This window comes from Drosophila ananassae, chromosome 3L, assembly GCF_017639315.1.
Source record: "Drosophila ananassae strain 14024-0371.13 chromosome 3L, ASM1763931v2, whole genome shotgun sequence".
In the NCBI taxonomy this organism is placed as follows: Eukaryota; Metazoa; Arthropoda; class Insecta; order Diptera; family Drosophilidae; genus Drosophila; species Drosophila ananassae.
In genome coordinates, this window is record NC_057929.1 from 14299771 (window position 1) to 14318756 (window position 18986).

Below are 18986 nucleotides of genomic sequence, written 5' to 3' on the forward strand. Positions count from 1 at the left end.
GAGAGCTTTACGACTCCCCTTTTGGCTTCCGTGTCTAGAGCGCTATGGATTAAGATCAAAATATCCGCTTTCGAGATCCGCTGCCCTGGACATCCACATTTCCGATTTCAACGGATTAGAGAGTCTTTTTTTTTTTGTGATTAGTAAGTGCGTCATGGAAAAAATTGTATTAATTAATTCGAAACGAAAACAAAATGTATCTGACGCATACAAGTATATATGATATCGGATCGGATCACAGATCCCCCCTGGGAATTATCGAAGGCGTTAATTACGTGACCAGCTGGAGTGGCCAAGTCTTGGATGCAGGCACTGCCAGCTATTTGGCAATATTTGGATCAGAGCCAAGTTCGCATAAACCCAAAAACCACAAAGAAAACAAATTAGCAAATTGGTTAGAAATTATTACAAAAATAGAGGAGGGTAGAGTGGCTCTGAACTCTTTATAGTTCCAAGAGTACAAAGGACCAAAGGATATCTATTTTATGTGTACTGTTCCAGTGTACTGTTGCTACTACCCTTTTCTTGAGGTGCAACTTTTCCCCCCAGACGGGCTACCCCGCGATATCGGCAACAGTTAGCGTCTGAGAGCCAGGCTTATAGCCGCCGAAACACCCGAAACCCGTTCAGCGAACAAAAACATCGTGCTGGCCGTATAAAAGTGAATTGTGACAAATATTCTGAACAGTTCAGGCGCACGCTTAGTGGCGACAACATCTCGAGAATCTCAAATATAAAATCTAAACCCCGGGGGCCAACATTGATTATCAATCACTGATAACACGGAGTCATAATATAGACATTTTCAATTCACGATCCATCATTCCGAGTCGGACATTCCGCGAGTGCGCTCTACAATAATTTCCACTTGGATTCTCAAATTAAATAACTGGCCGGTTGAAAGGATAACTGACTTAGTAGTGACTCCAAAACAGGATTAATCAACTAATTAAAGCCAGACAGACAGACAGATAGCAATTAAACGGTACCCGCAGCAACGATGTTCGCATACACTTGGCAAGTGAGTATATATCATCTCAAGATCGGTATCGATCCAAACTTAATGAATTAAAAACAAAGAAACGTGTTTCGGCGATTAACATTTTTAACGAAAAATTCAAAAAATTAAAGCTGCAAAATGGACAAGCGTACTCTGATTATTTCGCCGCCGGACAAGGCCAAGCGCATTATCGAATCAAGTTATTCTATTTCTATTCGAAAACTGCTACTTCTCGATCTTCTCTGTGATCTTGTGATCTTGTGATCTTCATAAGGAAGTGTCATAAAAGCTCAGCTTTATGACAAGCGATTGCTTCGTCTCCGGCAATCCTGTTGGAAGCCTTGATGCTTCAGTTAACCCTGAACTACAAAAACCCCAACCGGTTACAGCTCGCAATCAGCTTCTCCTTTTCAGCAGCAGCCCATGCTGTCTGATTGAAATTAATTTGTTTTGTCTGCGGTTAAGGTTTTTACATAATTCGAAGTGAATAGTCAAAAAATAAGAGGCAATTTTTAATTTCCAGGAATAGTCTTCAAGACTATTCGCAATCTAAAAATATGTTATTTTTCTAAACCGAAAGGCAAAGTAATTAAATCGTGGCATTACCCTTTTGTTTTTTGGGTGTAGCCAGCATAAATTAGAGGGGGTAGGTAGTCAGGTGTAGTCCGGTACCAGTGCATCCGGTTAGATGGGTATACCTCGAGAGGCGCCTAGAGATCAGCTGGGTTTCGTTCTCGGTTCATGCTCGATGACGCCTACCAAAATGGCCAAAGACGTGCTCATGAATATTTTACGTGCGACTATAAATTAGATTTGATTGCGGTTATATCATTGACTGGCCCCGTCTCCAGCAGGCTAATTTAAATTAATTATTGTATGCTAATTCGCAGCATAAGCGCTAAGAGCTGTGGACAGGTTCTGGTCCAGGCCAGGCACCGACCGCTAGGTTCTGGCCTCCACTGGCTATTCACACCTCCCATTCCACAGCGATGACAGACAATAACTGATTATTCTTTTGTCTCTCTTCCAGTTCTCCTCTGTGTTCCTGGTGATCCTGGCTGCCATGGCCACGGCACGACCCCAACTCCAGGAGGTCCCACACGCCCTGCTGGACATCGAGACGCCCAACCAGTTCAGCTACAGTCCCTCCCCGCTCTCCCAGCCGAACAGCCTGAGCTCGAAGCCGTACTTCGACTTCCTCAGCACCCTGTACGCCCACGACACCGCCAAGTCGAATCTCTTCCGGCCGTACTCCGGACGCCAGCGCCGGGATGTCCAGCCCCAGAAGCTGGAGCGCCAGCGCAGGGCCATCGTCTTCCGTCCGCTGTTCGTCTACAAGCAGTCGGAGGTCCGCAAGCAGGAGATCCGGGACAGGAAGGACGCCCAGAGGCGCCACGACCTCCAGCAGCTCTACCGCCTGTAGTTTTGCAGCAGAAGCAGCAGCACTGTTCTCCTTATCCAGCCAACCGGGAAGTCATCCGGCATCCTCCTTGGCCTTCTACAGGGTCCTCTAGCACTTAGCCTTCCACTGTGTCCTTAGCCATAAGTAATGCACTGCAGCACGACTAAAGAGAGAGCACTCATCGCTATATTATTATGTATACGTCATTCGCACCATCCAACCACCGCCCACATCCTTCTAGCCTAAGCCCCAGATGTTTGTTATTCAATTGTTATCTCCACATTTGATTAAAGCTGACAAAACTGATTTTTAATTGAACACCTGCATTTTATGGAATCGTAGTTAGTAACATCTTTCCGCCTTCTTCTGTGATGAGACATGGAATTTAATTCAAGAACCCCCCTCACTTGACTCCTAAATTTTGAAATACATATTAGGGACATTATGATCCCAGCGATGGCTATATCTTAGCCGATAATCATCCGATTCTCAAGCGGGATACCTTTAACGATTTGTGGATCGATTGTCTTTCAATCTGCATCAAAACCTAAACACAAATTATTTTTCACATTTTTTCTTCAATTTTCTGGGTATTCCCATTCAAAATCCCCAAACTCGCATGGAGGCACAGTATGGCCCCCAGCGATGGCTGTAACTTTGTAAATAATCATCCGATTCTCAAGCGGGATACCTTTAACGATTTGTGGATCGATTGTCTTTCAATCTGCATCAAAACATAAGAACAAATTATTTTTCAGATTTTTTCTCAAATTTTCTGGGTAGTCTCCTTCAAAATCCCCAAATACGCATAGAGGCACAATGTGGCCCCAGCGATGGCTGTAACTTTGCCAATTTGCATCCGATTCTAGAGCGGAATACCTTAAACGATTTGTGGATCGAATCTCTTTCAATTTGCATCAAAACCTGAGAACAAATTATTTTTCAGATTTTTTCTTAAGTTTTCTGGGTAGTCCCCTTCAAAATCCCCAAACTCGAATGGAGGCACAAAATGGCCCCAGCGATGGCTGTAACTTTGCCAATTCTCATCCGATTCTCAAACGGAATACCTTAAACGATTTGTAGATCGGTTCCCCATCATTCTCTATCAAAGTATGAAATCAAAATATTTTATAATATTTTTTGTAAAGTTTTCGTATAAAATCAGAAACTGGTTTCCTTTGAAATTTTAAAACATATCCTATTCCAGGCCTACTGAAGTATATAATCTTTGCCTGAGCCTGTTAGTCAGCTCTAATTTGTCTGTTTATTTAAACTTTTTGTCGCATTAACGATGTGAAAGTTGAACAATAAACTGCCGGCAATCACTTGAAGGGGAACCTGTGGCATTTATTCTCCCCAAACAATGTTCTCAATCCAGTCGGTGTACAGGTGCACCCTTGTGTATACGCTGGGCAATCCCTGGACGCCACACACGATTCCATACGATGTGACGCCAATGATCTGCTTGAGGCAAGCGTATCTGGGATGCTGCACAAAGACGGGTCCACCAGAGTCACCATAGCAAGTGTCGCTGTTTCCGGTTCGAGATCCGGCGCACAGCTGTGTCCGGATGTCGATCTTTTGCTTTATCCTCTCGCTGCACAGCGTTTCGCCATACCGTTCCAGGGTGACCTTCTTCAGATGCGAGGATGATGGCCCGGTCTCGGCTGTGGCACCCCAACCGGCCGCCGTCGCGAGGAGGTTTTCATTGCCGCTGCTAGGAGGCAGGCATGCCGGAGCCACGAACTCGTTCAAAACTGCAATCCTGTCCAGCTCCAGCAAGCCAATATCATTTTTACGACTTCCAGTATCATCATCATCGTCGTATCCTGGATGAACCACATAGTTGACCACCGTAAAGTCCTGGGGCTGCGCATCATCCGATTCGCTGTTGTAGTCCAGGTCTCCGAGTCTAACCACGAACTTGGGGCAGTCAAAGTTGGGGTCCAGACGTTCGCTCTTGGTTCTAAAATACAATTTTTTATTACTATTTAAAAGCAGTTTCAGTTTCTTGTTATGTTACTCCTACGTCCCAGTATCACGTATCAAATTCTTCAATGAAAACCACTTGTGGGCAACAATGTGATGTGAAATGTGTTCCCATAAATTCTGGGACTTACTGGCCCTACCACTCACTCGGTTGTCTCCAGGCAATGGGCGGCGGTTAGCACGAACTTGGGATGAATCAAAGTCCCGCCACAGTCCCAGTCGATGCGGGAAGCGTTTCTTCTACGCTGACCCACCAGTGCCATGAATGGGAATTCCCGGCTGGAAGCTTTCGATCCACCCACAATCAACGGCGTGGAGCGGCAGGAAGTTCTAATCTCATTAAAGCGTCTACATTCTGAAAGTTATATTATTTTTTCATGGAAACTTTAAGTTCTAAAAGAAATGCATTTAATAATCCAATGCCTACCCCTTTCGAATTGTCTCACGTTGCTGGAGATGAATAGGGGCTGTCTATTCCGGGGCAGTGGGCAGCAAACTATGCCCTTATCCTCATCACAAAACTTCACCGATCCTTCCATCCAAGCCAGGTTGAAGAACACTGCTGGACATCCTGTGGCAGATAGCTCCTTGCACTCTCCAGTTTGATTATCGCACAAATCCGACAGAATACTGGGTACGATAATCCCAAAAAATAGCAACAACCCAGAAAGCACATCCATATTCTCTAGCGACACTTCAAACTGAACTGATAGTTATTTTTTAACAAAGTGGCCAGAGGGGCCAACTTTGAAGAATTCTCTCAAAATCTTTTCTCAAAAAAACACACACGTTAGGTTGATTTAGATTTAAAATTTTTATTCCATATATTTATATATTTTTCCTGATTTAGGTACATTAGGCATTAAGTTCGATTTTAGAGCAGTTTTAGATTTTGGATCTTTGATTATCGGGTGTCCTTCGGCATCCAATTGCATGGAGTCCATCATTATGGGATTTTCAGTGTGGAAGCTGTTTGGTTCTTTAGGAGAATTGTAAAAACGCATAGGTTCTTTGGGAATATTGGGATCTTCTTCATCTCCTGGCCAACCGCGGATATTAGAACCTACTTCACTTCCACCATCAATTTTACCTCCATCGACACCATCATTTTTAACGCCATCAGCACCTTCGTTCTTACTTGGAAGATTATCATTAATAATTTCACCGGTACGTTGTGCCGGTGCATCGCAATTAATGTATCGGGCGCACGTCCAACAGCATTGTGGAAAATCCAGTGTGGTTATAACTCCAGTCGATGGACATTCCATATAGGTCGCCGGTTTCTGACAACTATAACAATTTCAAAATGTATATATTCGTTTTTGATTAATTACTTCTTCTGGCCAATTTGCTTACTAGTGAATCAAAGCGTCTCCATTCTTATTTTGGCAATGATAAACGCCGCACGTCTCTTCGTCCTGTACCATATCCCAGACCTCCATTTGCTCTCCACCCACCGATACGCAACCATTCGCTGAAAGTAGTAAATTATAACTGATATAACTGAAAGGATTAACTCTTTCCTTCCATACTGCCTTTTGCAAGCTTCACGTAGTGAACGAGAGCCCTTGCTCTGGACACCAAAATAATTAAAACCAATATCGACTCCATTGCAAGTACGATAACCAACTGACGATCTGGAAGATTTCGAGGCCTTTTATAGGACTCCAACGATTGATATCCGATCCGCCTCATTCACCTAAACCCAGCTTAAATGTGAATGTTCAGAACTTTATGTTTACGTTAGTTAGGTAGTTTTTAGTAAAAGCTGTTACTCAATAATATTTGGAGTACATACATATAGTTATATACTCTTTATATAAGTCTATTGGATATTTTTGTTTGTCTGTTGTTCGACCTCGATCGATTTCCAATACACGTATCTTATAGTAAGTGGGTTCCTATTTCAAATAAATTAAACTAATTAAGCTTTTATAACACAAGTAGTTAATGGGGCGTTTCTCCATTTCAAATTTCCCTCGCATATCATAAAAATACCAAAAATATACCAAGACGAGTTCTGTTTCCTACAAACCCAATATACAAATATAAATCAATATATCGATGTTCACCACCTGAAATAGTAAAAGTTTCTCAATTTTATTCACCATTTGCTTATCTGTTTCTTATTTTTTTGAATTTTTGAACAGTTATTGTCGGCAAAGTCAATCCTGACGTTTTCCAACTCTGATTCTTGAAAACCCGATATATCGATACATTGATATATTAGCCTATATATCGATATATTCGTATTTTGATTTGTTATCACTCTAAATAATCGCCGATCCGCAGTTAGAAAGTGCGAAACTATTTGACGGGATTAAATAGGGCCAAAACGTAAAACTGTTTCTCCCCAAAACCAATCAAGTAAAGTCCTTAAAAGGAATACATTGTTTTTCTTATGTGGTGTCAAAGTGTGTTTGTGTGTGTTGTTGTTTTTTGTGCCCTTGGCGAAGGAAAATATAGTGCCTCTCTTCGCTCTCCCAAATGACCTAAACGCCATTTTCGAGAGAGAAATTTCGATACAAATGCAATAATAGTGATGGACTGAGCAGTATAAAATTTACAGAATAAGATTTAATAGGATTTTTCAAAAAGGTCCATTTTCAATTCGAAAAGAACTGTTTAATTCAATAACTGTAACAAGGATTAGTAAATAGTATAGGAAATCGGGAGAAAAATCGATGCCTGGTCTTATCGGTGTATCGAAGCTACGTCCACCACTAAAACATAACACCAAAAAGCGAGGAGATTTACCAAGGGAGAAATACGAATACGTTAATATAGTTGGAGAAAGGGCGCGGGTGGACGGAGAAAAGGCAAAGCACCGTCGGTAAACGTTTGCGCGACGCACCTGATTAATAAAAAGTGAGCGAGGCGAGCGGGTGGATGAGGTAATTTCGTATCTCTGACTGCGTCTACAGTTTCACGCCCATTCGGCGATCCAGTGAGTCGTAATCATCAATGAGTCTTTAAAACTCGGTTGGTGCGGTGCGCGTGTTGTTTACAAATTGCCCAGCCACATTGTTCGGATTCAAGGCGGCAGTGCAGCTATTTAGCCTGGCTTTCGGGTTTTGCTAAGATTTTTGCCAAATTAAACGTTAAACGGGACGTCAACGGGGCAGTGGCTGTGCCTCAGTGCCTCTGCAGAAGAGGGGTGGAGGGAGAAAAAGCCCAGAGACCAGCTCACAAACACTTTGAAAAAAAAAACAACGACGACGACGTCGACGACGAGACACACTCGCACTCACACTCATACACACGCACACTCTACGCTCTTTTGTCTACGTCTTTGACTTTTTCTCGTTTGTAATCATTTTCCTCCCATTCGTACGTGTTTTTTCTACAAATATTAGAGCTTGCGAGCTGCTAATTAAATTATAAAACATACAGAAGCGTTGAAGACGTCGCAGACCGAACCAAACCAAGCCCACAATCCCCGCTCGTTGGCCTATTTCGCTGGACTAAACGGAAGATATAGGGAGTGCGAAACAGGGAGAGAGAGTGTAAAACGAGACACACGGCTGGCTAATAGGTAAGTCTAGTTAAAAGTGGGGCTGCTGTCCGGGTTACCGGTCACCCACCCGTTCCCCGGACTCGAGTGAGTCCATTTTGGCATCGGTCCCAGTCCCCAGTCCCAGTCCGAGCCGAGCCAAGCTGCAAAAGCAATCAATAGCGATGGCTAGCTCATACGAATGAACATATGTACCGACTTGCACACTCCGCAGCTTTCACCAAATCTAGTTTTCCTTGTTGTACTCTCGCCCAGGAGCTCAGCGCACTATGTAGAAGTCCGACTCGACGCCAAGGGGAAACCAACTAGCGAGCAGAAGCGTAGTAGAAGCACCACAGTAGCAGAGGACTAAACAAAAGCCACGCCATGTCTATACTGACCAGCCTGAAGAAGGTCTTCCACATCGGTGGCGGGGAGGCCAAGAAGAAGCGGCTCTACAACAACATCAAGATGGACACAAACCCGGAGGATTTCTGGGAGATGGTCGGTGAGCTGGGCGACGGCGCCTTTGGCAAGGTGTACAAGGCCCAGCACAAGGAACAGAAGCGCTTCGCCGCCGCCAAGATGTGTACGCTGGAGGACGAGGAGAATCTCAGCGACCACATGGTGGAGATCGATATTCTCTCGGAGATCAAGCACCCCAATGTGGTGGAGCTGTACGAGGCCTTCTCCCTTGACGATAAGCTGTGGGTGGGTATCGAACTCCGACATTCCGTTGGATGGTCTAGGTAATAATGAGCTCATCTCTCATCCCCTCCAGATGCTCATCGAGTACTGCGATGGCGGAGCCCTGGACAGCATTATGGTGGAGCTGGAGAAGCCACTAACTGAGCCGCAAATTGCCTACGTGTGCAAGCACATGACCGAGGGCCTAACCTTCCTGCACCGCAACAAGGTCATCCATCGCGACTTGAAGGCCGGCAACGTTCTGCTCACCATGGAGGGTGGCGTCAAGCTGGGTATGTCTCAGGATTTGGTTTCTTGAATGGCATCTTTATAATCGTTCCTCTATTTCAGCGGACTTTGGCGTCTCGGCCAAGAACAAACACACGATGCAGAAGCACGACACTTTCATCGGCACGCCCTACTGGATGGCGCCAGAGCTGGTGTTGTGCGAAACGTTCCGGGACAACCCGTACGATCACAAAGTGGACGTCTGGTCACTGGGCATAACGCTAATCGAGCTGGCCCAAATGGAGCCGCCCAACAGCGAGATGTCGCCGATGCGTGTCCTCCTCAAGATCCAAAAGAGTGAGCCGCCCAAGCTGGAGCAGCCGGCCAGGTGGAGCAAGGAATTCAATGACTTCCTCAAGAAGTCTTTAGTCAAGGCAAGACCTTCAAATCATCCTAAAACACATCCATTAGTTCTAATCACAAAATTTGGCCCAAACAGGATCCCCAGCAGAGGCCGACGACGGATGTCCTGCTGCAGCATAGCTTCATCAGCAGGGACATGGACGCAAAGCCGATTAAGGACCTGCTGCTCGAGTACAAGGCTGAGGTCGTTGAGGAGGTGGTGGACGACGAGACCGAGGTGAGTCCAGTTCTCCAAACGAGTCTGGATCCATGGGCCCTGCACCGCACCCTTGTAGTCCAATGCTGCTAGATGTCTAGCGACGATAATCTAAACGTTCTCTCACCTCTCCAAATGCTCTCTCTTCTTTCTTACACGCTGCCGCCTCAACCCAACCAAAATCAAAATCAAAACGAAAACCTTCTCGCACCATGCGATATATTATTTTTCATATAATTTTTTTATCTTGGTTTGTTGTTTTTTTCTTATTTGTTGCCTTGCGTTTTGTTACTTTTTGCTCCACTCTGCCAAAATGTCGCAATCTCTGTGCTTATCATTTTGTGTGGTTACTTCGCAATAATTGATATAGAAGCTTAAACGCCAAGTGAAGCGGCGCTCACTCTATCAGAGGGTTGGTAAGTCGTTCTACAGCAACCCGTCCGCGCTCCGTCCGGCACCCACTAACGCCTCCCACCCCGCCACCAACTTATCCGGCACTGCATCCTGGCACTGGTCTTTGATAGCGGGCGCACAATTAGTTTACTTATTTTATCAGCATTACCGAATGCTTATCACTGCCCTCCCTCCTAGCCATGTGTTTGTGTTCCACCGTATCGGTTTCTTGTTGTGATTATAGCCAGGCACACTTGCTACTAGACAGGGTCTCAAATGACTAATCAGTCCGATTGCTATCTTCATTCTCGCCTCAAGATTCAGATAATGTTTGTGGGGCAATAAAAAAAGGAATCTGATGTAAACAAATTCGAATTGATGGCGAGAATCAGCTCGAGTTTCTGTTTAGGGAACAGTGATTCGGTTTCTGAAGTAGATAGAGTCGAGTAGTAAACGCTAGCTGTAGAACTCACATAGGAAACAGTCCAGAAAAACAAGTGCTAACGAGGATTTCCGTTTCTCACCTTTAGGAACCCCGCAACTCGGCGCTCCAGCTCGACCTGGACGATGACTCTGCTTCGCTGCAGAGCCAAGACATTGACAAACGTAGGTTTTCTTAAGATTTTTTTGCTTTGTAGTCTTTACCAACAACAAATTCCAAACAAAAACAGTTCCAGGTACACCTACATCCATTTTGCGGGATGCCAAAGAGCAGCCCCAACCAAGTAGCAGTTTACCAACCGCTGCAGCAGCAGCAGCAGCAGCAGCGACAACTGCACCCACAACAACTAAAGCCACCACTCCGGACAGACCAAACCACAACAAGGATGACAATGTTGAGCCGGCAGCCCAGCAGCCGCCGCATACCAAAGTGCCTGCCCCAGCGCCGCCGTCGCCCCAAAAAACACCACCACCCCCACAACTTCCTGCACCAGCAGCTGCAGCAGCAGCAGCAGCAGTGGTGGCAGCTGTTGCAGAGGCAGCTGAAAGAACCGAGTCCGATAAAAAGGTGAGTCGTCAAAGTTTTCTTATCCCAGTGCCCACTAATGACAGGTCTTTTCCCAGCACTTTGTCAAGAAGGAGAAGGGTAAAGCGCCGCCACCACCCATGGCTGTTGCAGTCGCCGCTAACGCAGCGAAGCAGCCAACTGTCGATACTCCGGTGTCGCCCAAGAAGGTGTCCACTCCCGAGCCCTCATCGCCAGTCACCACAGCTATCGAAGTGGCCATTGGACAGGAGACCGTTGAGCCAAAACCGCAGCCACCCTCGCCCACCGCCTCGTCCATTGTGTCCGTGCAGTCAGTGGCCTCGTCTAGCTCCTCGGGAAGCGTTTCCAATGCGAGAACGCTCAGCTCTAGCACTTCCCTGATAACCATTAACAGTGACGCCCCAGCGCCGCAACAGCCGCCGCCACAGCCGCAGCACGTGGTATTGCCAAATAGCTTGGAGTCGGTGAGCCAAATCACCGTGGTAACTAGCACCCATCCGCCGGTGATTATCGACAACTCGGTTGCACCATCGGAGGTGATTATCGTGTCCAATGACCTGAACAAGAGCACTCACCTGAACGAATCCTCCACGGACGACGACTTCCCATCGCTGGACGACAGCTTGGGTGATTCTGGCACGCCACCCTACAAACAGTCCTCCATGATATTGGCGGTCAATGATCCGGCAGGAGTGGTGCCTGCCCCACCGCAGCAGCCCCATAATGCCACCACCACTGTCCATGCCCGCAAGCTGGACGAGAGCGAGGTACTGATCGTGAGTCCATCGTATGCGGACGATGATTCCGCTTATAATACGGCATCGGGCAGCCATAGTCACGATCACAGTGACCAGCTGATGGACACCAGCCACGTGTCCGTCGTCACTGTGGGCGACGAGGGTGTGAAGGTGAAGGACAGCAGCAACGAGATGGAGGGCCACAAGCGCCAGCCAAACGGAGTGGTACCGGAGGACGTGAACATCATTGTGAACCGATTCAAGCCGGAGAAGCGATCGCCGGACAGCTCGCTGAGCGAGAACGGCTCTGTGCGAGGACGGCGGGGCATCGAAGTGCAAGTAAGCGGCAGCGGAGGCTCCGACGTGGACAGCGTTGGCACCAACACTAGTCATGACAGTCGCCACGAGGTGGATCACAACAACAAGCAGCAGTCGCAACAGCCACCGGCGGCAGTACTGATGCCGCCGCCACCTCCCTCCGTGACGAATAATCACAATCACATGACCATCGACGAGGAGGAGGAGGTGGTCATCCGGCCCAGGGCCAGGGCTCCGCCTGTGGTCAAGTCCCACCAGGGGCTCACCAAGGAGGAGATCGAACTGCGGAACCTGCGCAAGAAAACGCGCAAACGCACCCGCAAGTTCGAGATCGATGGCGTGCAAATGACCACGACCACGAGTCGGGTGATCTACGGCGACGAGGAGAACGGCCGAATCTACGATGATCACGACTTCCGGAAGCTGGAGTTGCGGGAGCTGAAGATGCTCCAGAAGCAGGAGAAGAAGCAGCAGACTGAACTGCACATCAAGGAGCAACAGGCCAAGGAGCAGCAGGACCGCCGCTTCGAGCAGGAGCACTCGTCGCTGGAGAAGACCTACGAAGCGGATATGGATATGCTGGCGCGCCAGCACAAGCAGCTGGTGGAGAAAACCGAGCAGACGCAGGAGAACGAGCTGCGCTCCTCGTCGAAGCGCATCCGCTCCGAGCAGGAGCAGGAGCTGAAAATCTTCCGGGAGAACCTGAAGCAGGAGATCCGCTTGCTCAAGCAGGAGGTCGACCTCTTCCCCAAGGACAAGCGCAAGGACGAGTTCAAGCAGCGGCGATCGGCCATGGAACTGGATCACGAGGAAAAGGAGCGCGCCTTCCTCGATTCGCTCAAGGAGCGGCACGAGCTTCTGTTGCGGCGGTTGAGTGAGAAGCACCGGGAGCATCTGGCCAGCATCAATCGCAACTTCCTGCAACAAAAGCAGAATGCGATGCGGACGCGTGAGGCTCTGCTCTGGGAACTGGAGGAGAAGCAGCTGCACGAACGCCACCAGCTGTCCAAGCGGCACGTCAAGGAGCTCTGCTTCATGCAGCGCCATCAGATGATCATCCGGCACGACAAGGAGCTGGAGCAGGTGAAGCGCATGTTGCTGCGCAAGGAGGAGGATCTGGTCAAGAAGCAGACGCTGGAGAAGCGCGCCCTCCCCAAGCGAATCCGAGCTGAGCGCAAGGCCCGCGACCTAATGTTCCGGGAATCGTTGCGCATTTCAACGAATCTGGATCCAGACATCGAACGCGAGCGCCTCAAGAAGGTAAGCAATCTATTGCTTAAGTGGAGTAATCTAAGTACATGATATATATCTTCCATCTACAGTTCCAGGAGCAGGAGAAGAAGCGCTACATGCAAGAGGAGCGCCGCTTCGAGGTCAAGCATCAGAAGCAATTAGAAGAGCTACGTGCCACACGTGAATCCGCCATAAGGTAGGTACCTCCCGACCTAAGGTCATGCTCTGGTTTTCACTTTCTCCCCCGTCCCGCAGAGAACTGGAGCAGCTGCAGAACGAGAAGCGCAAGGCCTTGGTGGAGCACGAGCAGACCAAGCTGTCGGAGATCGACGACCGCCTGAAGGCGGAGCTGCGCGAGTGGCGCGAACAGCTGGCGCCCCGCAAACAGGTGTGTATGCCCATCCCCCCCTCCACTTGAGATCCGCCAAAGAAACGCTCCCAACGAGCTCTCTCGACCAAGTGCTCTCCGCCTTATTTCGTTGGTGTTTTGTGTTTTTATCTTAAATGTACAAAGTAGATCGCCTCGGTTGATATAAGTTGGTACTGATAACTCTTGTATATTAATTGGTTTTCGGTGAACAGTGGTGTCATGTGCTCCCTTCTCCCCAAGAAACCTATCCCGATAATTCCGCCCAATTCTTTGCGGCCAGCAGATGAGCAACACACCAGGTCTTCTTGACTATCTATGCTAATAAAAATAATGGTCTGATTCATTGATAGCCCAGTGGTATCTGACTCATCCGCCTAACGAGCGTCGAAGCTCCAATGATGAGTCAACTAATTAAGATTGCTTGTAATTGAAGTAGTAGTGTTAACTGGGACATAGAGACTGACGATGTGACGAACTGTTTGCTCATCTCGAGGCTGCAGCGACTTGGTCGAACCAAGGCTCAACTAAATCCAATTATTTTTTCAACTTTTTCTCTCTCTTTACACCCACGCAAATGCATTCACTTTGGTGGCCTACTGTACCTACTACTACCTACAAAACTAAACCAAAAAAAAACAAAACCGAAAACGATAACTGATAAAAAAAATTTAAATAAATAAAATGCTTACCGCTGTGCTTCCCAACTACTAACCAAAAAAACAAAATCAAAATAAACCAACCAATCAATGGACTTGGTCATGCATGTGTTTAACAACCGATCGAGATTAGAAACTGAATGAATCCATCAAGGCGGCCATCGATCTGCACGAGCAGCGCCACGGCCTGGTGGTCAATCGGGAGGAGTTCGAGGACCAGGAGGTGGAGCTGCCGGTGCGCCTGCGCGGCATATTCAACGAGCGATCCTCGCGCCTCATTCCACGCAACACCTTCATCGACACCCAACAGATGCCTCGGTCGCGCTCTTCGCTCCTGATGATGGGCGGCGGTGGCAGTCGGCTGGCCAACTTCCGAGGATCGGCACCAGATCTGAGTCGCAGTGTGCCCAGTACTCCCATCTTCCACAAGCAGCAGCGCTCCCAGATGATCAGCGACCTAGTGCTGGAAGAGGACGAGGAGCAGTTACTGGCTGAGCAGATGAAGCGGGCCAGCGTCACGACTCTGCCCGCCCAGAGCCAGCTGCGCCTGATAACCCAGTCGCCGGCCAACGAGCTGGTCAAAGTGGTGACCACCCCGCCGGTGTTGAACAGTGCCGAGGATGCTAGCTCCAAGCCAGCCATGAGCACGTTTAGAGGAAGCACTCCACCGAAAACGCCCGACGATCTGGGCCTGGTGAGCAACCGCTTCAGTCGCGTTGACCCCAAGGCGGCAGCCGACGCCAGCGTGGAGCTGCGGATCCACGAAGGGCCCGTCCTGACGGCCCACACCCAGCGCCTGCTGCACTCCACCTCGTTTGCGATAAAGCGACCCTCGCTGGCCAGCCGGAGCAGCGGCCGATCCTCGCTCAGCAGCGCCCAGTCCATGTATAATATTAGCGAGCTCACCACCCGTTTCGCCAGCGATGCGGACGTGATCTTTGATTCCGGGCGCAAGGCGGCCGCGCTGCTGGACGAGGTGCAGCCACAGCTGAGATCATCGGTGAAGCCGGGACACAGTCGCCTGAATGGAAGCGTTGCCTCGGCGGACTCGGCAGCCTCCTCAGATGATTTCTACTACGATTTGTATGCCGCCAAGTACAGGCTGCCGAGGATCAACCAGCGGCAGCACAGCTGCGAGGAGGATTCGTCGGCGATCTAGGAGCGCCAAGAAGGCTCCTGCTCCAGCTCATGCACCTCGGCCACTCCACTAACAATCCAATTGAACATTTCTACTCACACCCACTAACCCAGACACTCCTCCCTTCTGGTGCTGGCTAACTGCAAATCCCCACTAGTCCATCCACTAACATATCATCTTGCTAACCAACTCGGTAGAGACTATCGTAACCCTAACTCCCTTCTGCTCTGCATCCGCATCTGAATCCTCATTGGAGAATGCCATACACTCTGTCTTGCCAATGTTTATTATGTTTATTATGTTTGCAATTGCAATTTTATTGAACGAAAAACATTATAGTTTATGTTGAAAGTATTGTTCTGACTTGGACCAGCCTTCCGCCTCCAAATACATTCCATTGTAGCAGTATTATACAAAGTACTTAGTAAAAAACGAAATCAGTAATGAGAAAAAAGAAAAAAAGAAAGAAATCAATCGACATTCCATACTTAGCCACATGCCAAGCATTGTATAGCCATATCTTACTCTAAACATTTTTATAAATATTTACATAAACGCATTATAATATCGTGCTGAAACTTTCATGATGCTTCACTGTACACACACTCACTCTTGAATAAAAACCATGTACACATCCAAACCAACAAAAAACGCGCTGCTATCGAAACAAAAAAAAACAAAAACCAAAAATCTATATCCGAAAACTTTTCTTGCCGGCTCTCCTCCTCACCTCGTAATGTGTAAAGCAACTACAGCAGCGGCTGCAACAAGAGGTTAGTCCTTTAATCTATCCCCCAGGACGTTTCGAAGCCCTGGGATGTACAATACATACATCTTATGGCCGCGAAACGCACTGTTCTATACTGTACTGTAAACTCCCGTAGCTCTAAATGTCCTACTAATGCATGCGCTACTTAGTCGTACTCCCCAGTCTATCTCTCCAACTAGATGTTGTTCAGTTTGAATGTTGTTGCTTATGAAATAGTACCATTCGTTTGTGATATAACTAACCATGTTGTTGAATCCGTAGCGCCTGGAGGAGACCTTCGCCCAGCAGATGGACGAAATGGAGTCGCTGTACGGTGGTGCCCTCATTGTCTCCATGCCCTCGGATACCCTGCAGCGAGATCATTTCACCGGTTCGACGCGCAGCAGCCTCAGTTCCTATTCCGAGGGCTGAAGGTCCTGGGACAGGAGTCTGTCGGTGGACAAACGGAGGAACAATAGAATGCGGCATCAGAACATCAGTTCCAGCGGCGACGACGACGACAGACAGCTGTGCGCAGAATGCAACAAAACAAAAATTGTCAGCCATCCATTAAGGCTTCCGCCGGAGGAAAGGAGAACGCTTCTCTCCCTGCTTATAGATAGATAGATAGAGAGTGTATTCAGATACAGATACATATATTTTAGCTGGACATGTTCGTGGGTATGTCGTGCCAAGCAGCGCGTCAGGTGAAGCTTAAGTTTTTCGTGTCGTAACCCGTAAACCGTAACGCCGTATGGTATAAGTTTAATTTTATGATTTTGCATTGTATGTTAGCTTATTATTCTAATAATATTATTACTATGTACATGTCTATCGATCAGTTGAATAATCCAATTCGTTAAATTATCATGCCAATGCCGCAGATACAGGTACTGCTGCCTGTACTCGCATCAGGGCATCAAATATGTTAAATGTGCACGAGCCGTCGCGAGAAAAACTAAATCTACTTAATATTTATCTATGTTTAGCACACAACACAATGGACAAACAAACAAACAAACAAACATACATACGTACACCAAACAAATATCTTTGTTGACCTTATCGCTATTGTAAATATATCTATTAACATACACACATGTATGTATCTTAACTATGCAACTTTACACAAACACAAACACACTAAGAAGACACTTGGACGGATGAAAGCAACATCTAAGGAAAGTTTAGCAAAAGTTAATGTGGCAACAAGAGAAATATGTGAGACGTTGGGATTCCATAAAACAAATTGTGTGAAGAGTTGGAGACGGGCGTAGATATGGAGATGGATGATAATGAGAGGCCGTCGGGTAGCGATAAAAGATATTTATATTTGTAAACGTTTATGCTTATATATTTTATATATAAATATATACATATTTAAATTTAAACAAAAACCATATTCAGCAAAAAAAAAATATGAAAAAACAATAGAAAAATTTAAAACATCTCATCTTTTATTTCTTTGGAATTTGAATGGACTTTTATTGTTTTTATGCTAATTAATCGCTGCTTTGTTTTATTTGGCTTCTATGCTTCTGGCATCTTCTTGGCCCTATACTTGATGGTATTTGATGCAAGATTTAACGGAAAAACTTGGGCTGGAAACAGTACTAGCTGAACTATCCAAATAGTTCGAGTGAAATTGTGCTTCTAAGCGAGTAAAGCCAAAATTCTAAACTAGAATATTTCAAAACTTTCACAAGTATCTGCTCACTGAGCTTGACATCGCTGGCATTTCGCTGGAAAGGCACAGTTGCCGTTCGATTACAGGGCCAACGGTGCGTATGAGTTATGCTGCGGGACTACGAAGAATTTTCCGGCTTTGCTCGAGAGTGTCGGTTCCAAATTCCAGCATATGGTTGCACTGGCTACTGATAAACTCGACCTTCCTGCATCACTCGATTTCAGGCCATTTATTGCAGCAGCTCTTGGAGCCGAGCTCTCAACCACACCCATCGCTAACGTCCCGGCCCGTTCTGGCTCGTCCTGGCCCCACTCGCAATCAATTCTCCGCCCTAATCCGTGCTGTCCCCCACCCCCAGTGGCACAGAGCTCTTACTCATCTTTCCTTTTGCATTGTCCATTTATGTATTTTTATATCATATATGAGAGTATGGTATGACGAGCATATAGAAAGTATCCGCAGACCTTAACACATGCCATGCCCAGGGGGATATGTGCGGGCTTGTCGGTTGGCAGGATTTGGATGGGCAATCCTAAGTGGTGGCAGCGAGGAGGAAGAGAGGGGGGCGTACTGAGGGTGTGGGTCACTGGGGCCATTGCCAGTGCCAGTGCCAGTGCCATGTCAGGCGCGTTAGATCCATTGTTGTCCAGTTTAAACGCAACATGAGTTGCTATTAATAAAGGCAGGGCACTTGAGGGACCCGCTTGTAATTGAGCCAAAGGATTCGAATTTAAAATACTGTAATGTAATTACATTTTGTAGCAGATTTTGATGCTGTCCTTTGCTGCTTCATAAACTGGCGAGATGTTTATGATTTAATAAAATGAAGCAAGGATGATGAAAATCCTTTTTGAACTTCATAAACTGGGATATAGTCATATCTACATAGCTTGTAATTATTTTATTTGTTTAATTAGTTGATTAAATAAGAGTTAAGACTAAAAAGTTTAAGCTAAGTTAACAGTGAAGCCCCCAATCTTAAACTTCACTTCATACTTGTTGACATTACGTATACGCCGCGTGTACGCAGTCTTAAATTTTACCCAAGTGGCTTGCCTTAAAAATGCTTGGCCTTTCCACCACTTTCTATTCCCAATTGATTTCCGGCCTAGCACGCCCATTGACCTGCCAATTCAGAACAACGCCGCTGGTATTATTTATTTGAAATGTGAGAATGCGCTTTTCCAGCAAACCCACTTCACACGAACGCCCTCGCAGCCGCACTCACACTAACGTGTTACACTTGTTCGCCCAGAGTCCCATTGAAAAGCCAGCGGACACAAGTTGCCGTTGTAGGACA

The 18986-nt window shown here is 47.0% G+C and overlaps 4 protein-coding genes across 10 annotated transcripts; 2 read left to right on the forward strand and 2 right to left on the reverse strand.

The window, feature by feature from the left end:
* The first annotated feature begins 658 nt into the window (after window positions 1-658).
* LOC6496302 lies at window positions 659-2720 on the forward strand. Its single transcript, XM_001960614.4, has 2 exons — window positions 659-1021; window positions 2031-2720. The coding sequence occupies exons 1-2, from the start codon at window positions 1001-1003 to the stop codon at window positions 2421-2423; spliced, it is 414 nt and encodes a 137-aa protein (XP_001960650.1). The 5' UTR covers window positions 659-1000; the 3' UTR covers window positions 2424-2720.
* Window positions 2721-3624: 904 nt separating this feature from the next.
* Window positions 3625-5100, reverse strand: LOC6494259 (venom protease). Its single transcript, XM_001960615.4, has 3 exons — window positions 4819-5100; window positions 4539-4746; window positions 3625-4368 (listed from the first exon to the last, which is right to left on the reverse strand). Exons 1-3 carry the CDS (start codon window positions 5069-5071, stop codon window positions 3750-3752), a joined length of 1080 nt encoding a protein of 359 aa, XP_001960651.1. The 5' UTR covers window positions 5072-5100; the 3' UTR covers window positions 3625-3749.
* A 91-nt stretch (window positions 5101-5191) lies between these two features.
* LOC26513905 lies at window positions 5192-6057 on the reverse strand. Its single transcript, XM_014908469.3, has 3 exons — window positions 5924-6057; window positions 5748-5865; window positions 5192-5681 (listed from the first exon to the last, which is right to left on the reverse strand). The coding sequence occupies exons 1-3, from the start codon at window positions 6000-6002 to the stop codon at window positions 5207-5209; spliced, it is 672 nt and encodes a 223-aa protein (XP_014763955.1). The 5' UTR covers window positions 6003-6057; the 3' UTR covers window positions 5192-5206.
* Window positions 6058-6622: 565 nt separating this feature from the next.
* On the forward strand, window positions 6623-17100 carry LOC6496303 (serine/threonine-protein kinase 10). 7 transcript variants are annotated; one of them, XM_032451329.2, is made up of 13 exons: window positions 7748-7926; window positions 8161-8595; window positions 8666-8864; window positions 8923-9233; window positions 9299-9439; window positions 10342-10417; window positions 10483-10820; window positions 10877-13114; window positions 13177-13283; window positions 13343-13475; window positions 14247-15223; window positions 15997-16110; window positions 16281-17100. In XM_032451329.2, exons 2-13 carry the CDS (start codon window positions 8272-8274, stop codon window positions 16429-16431), a joined length of 5109 nt encoding a protein of 1702 aa, XP_032307220.1. In that variant the 5' UTR covers window positions 7748-7926; window positions 8161-8271; the 3' UTR covers window positions 16432-17100. The 7 variants fall into 7 exon arrangements, with proteins under 7 accessions (XP_032307214.1, XP_032307213.1, XP_044571538.1 ...); XM_032451323.2 differs by lacking the exons at window positions 15997-16110; window positions 16281-17100 and adding an exon at window positions 6623-6758 and having other exon boundaries at window positions 14247-15934; XM_032451322.2 differs by lacking the exons at window positions 15997-16110; window positions 16281-17100 and adding an exon at window positions 6858-7285 and having other exon boundaries at window positions 14247-15934.
* The last annotated feature ends 1886 nt before the right edge of the window (window positions 17101-18986 follow it).

What these genes read in the sequence shown, in the direction of transcription:
- LOC6494259 (XM_001960615.4), bottom strand. Translation starts at nt 5,071, where the DNA reads ATGGATGTGCTTTCTGGGTTGTTGCTATTTTTTGGGATTATCGTACCC. An exon ending in CGTGAGACAATTCGAAAGGG is followed by an intron (nt 4,747 to 4,818) that starts GTAGGCATTGGA and finishes TATAACTTTCAG; the next exon opens with AATGTAGACGCTTTAATGAG. An exon ending in CATTGCCTGGAGACAACCGA is followed by an intron (nt 4,369 to 4,538) that starts GTGAGTGGTAGG and finishes ATTGTATTTTAG; the next exon opens with AACCAAGAGCGAACGTCTGG.
- LOC26513905 (XM_014908469.3), bottom strand. Translation starts at nt 6,002, where the DNA reads ATGGAGTCGATATTGGTTTTAATTATTTTGGTGTCCAGAGCAAGGGCT. An exon ending in CGTGAAGCTTGCAAAAGGCA is followed by an intron (nt 5,866 to 5,923) that starts GTATGGAAGGAA and finishes TACTACTTTCAG; the next exon opens with CGAATGGTTGCGTATCGGTG. An exon ending in GGAGACGCTTTGATTCACTA is followed by an intron (nt 5,682 to 5,747) that starts GTAAGCAAATTG and finishes AAATTGTTATAG; the next exon opens with TTGTCAGAAACCGGCGACCT.
- LOC6496303 (XM_032451329.2), top strand. Translation starts at nt 8,272, where the DNA reads ATGTCTATACTGACCAGCCTGAAGAAGGTCTTCCACATCGGTGGCGGG. An exon ending in AACGCGAGCGCCTCAAGAAG is followed by an intron (nt 13,115 to 13,176) that starts GTAAGCAATCTA and finishes TTCCATCTACAG; the next exon opens with TTCCAGGAGCAGGAGAAGAA. An exon ending in GGCCGCGAAACGCACTGTTC is followed by an intron (nt 16,111 to 16,280) that starts TATACTGTACTG and finishes GTTGAATCCGTA; the next exon opens with GCGCCTGGAGGAGACCTTCG.
- LOC6496302 (XM_001960614.4), top strand. Translation starts at nt 1,001, where the DNA reads ATGTTCGCATACACTTGGCAA. An exon ending in TGTTCGCATACACTTGGCAA is followed by an intron (nt 1,022 to 2,030) that starts GTGAGTATATAT and finishes TCTCTCTTCCAG; the next exon opens with TTCTCCTCTGTGTTCCTGGT.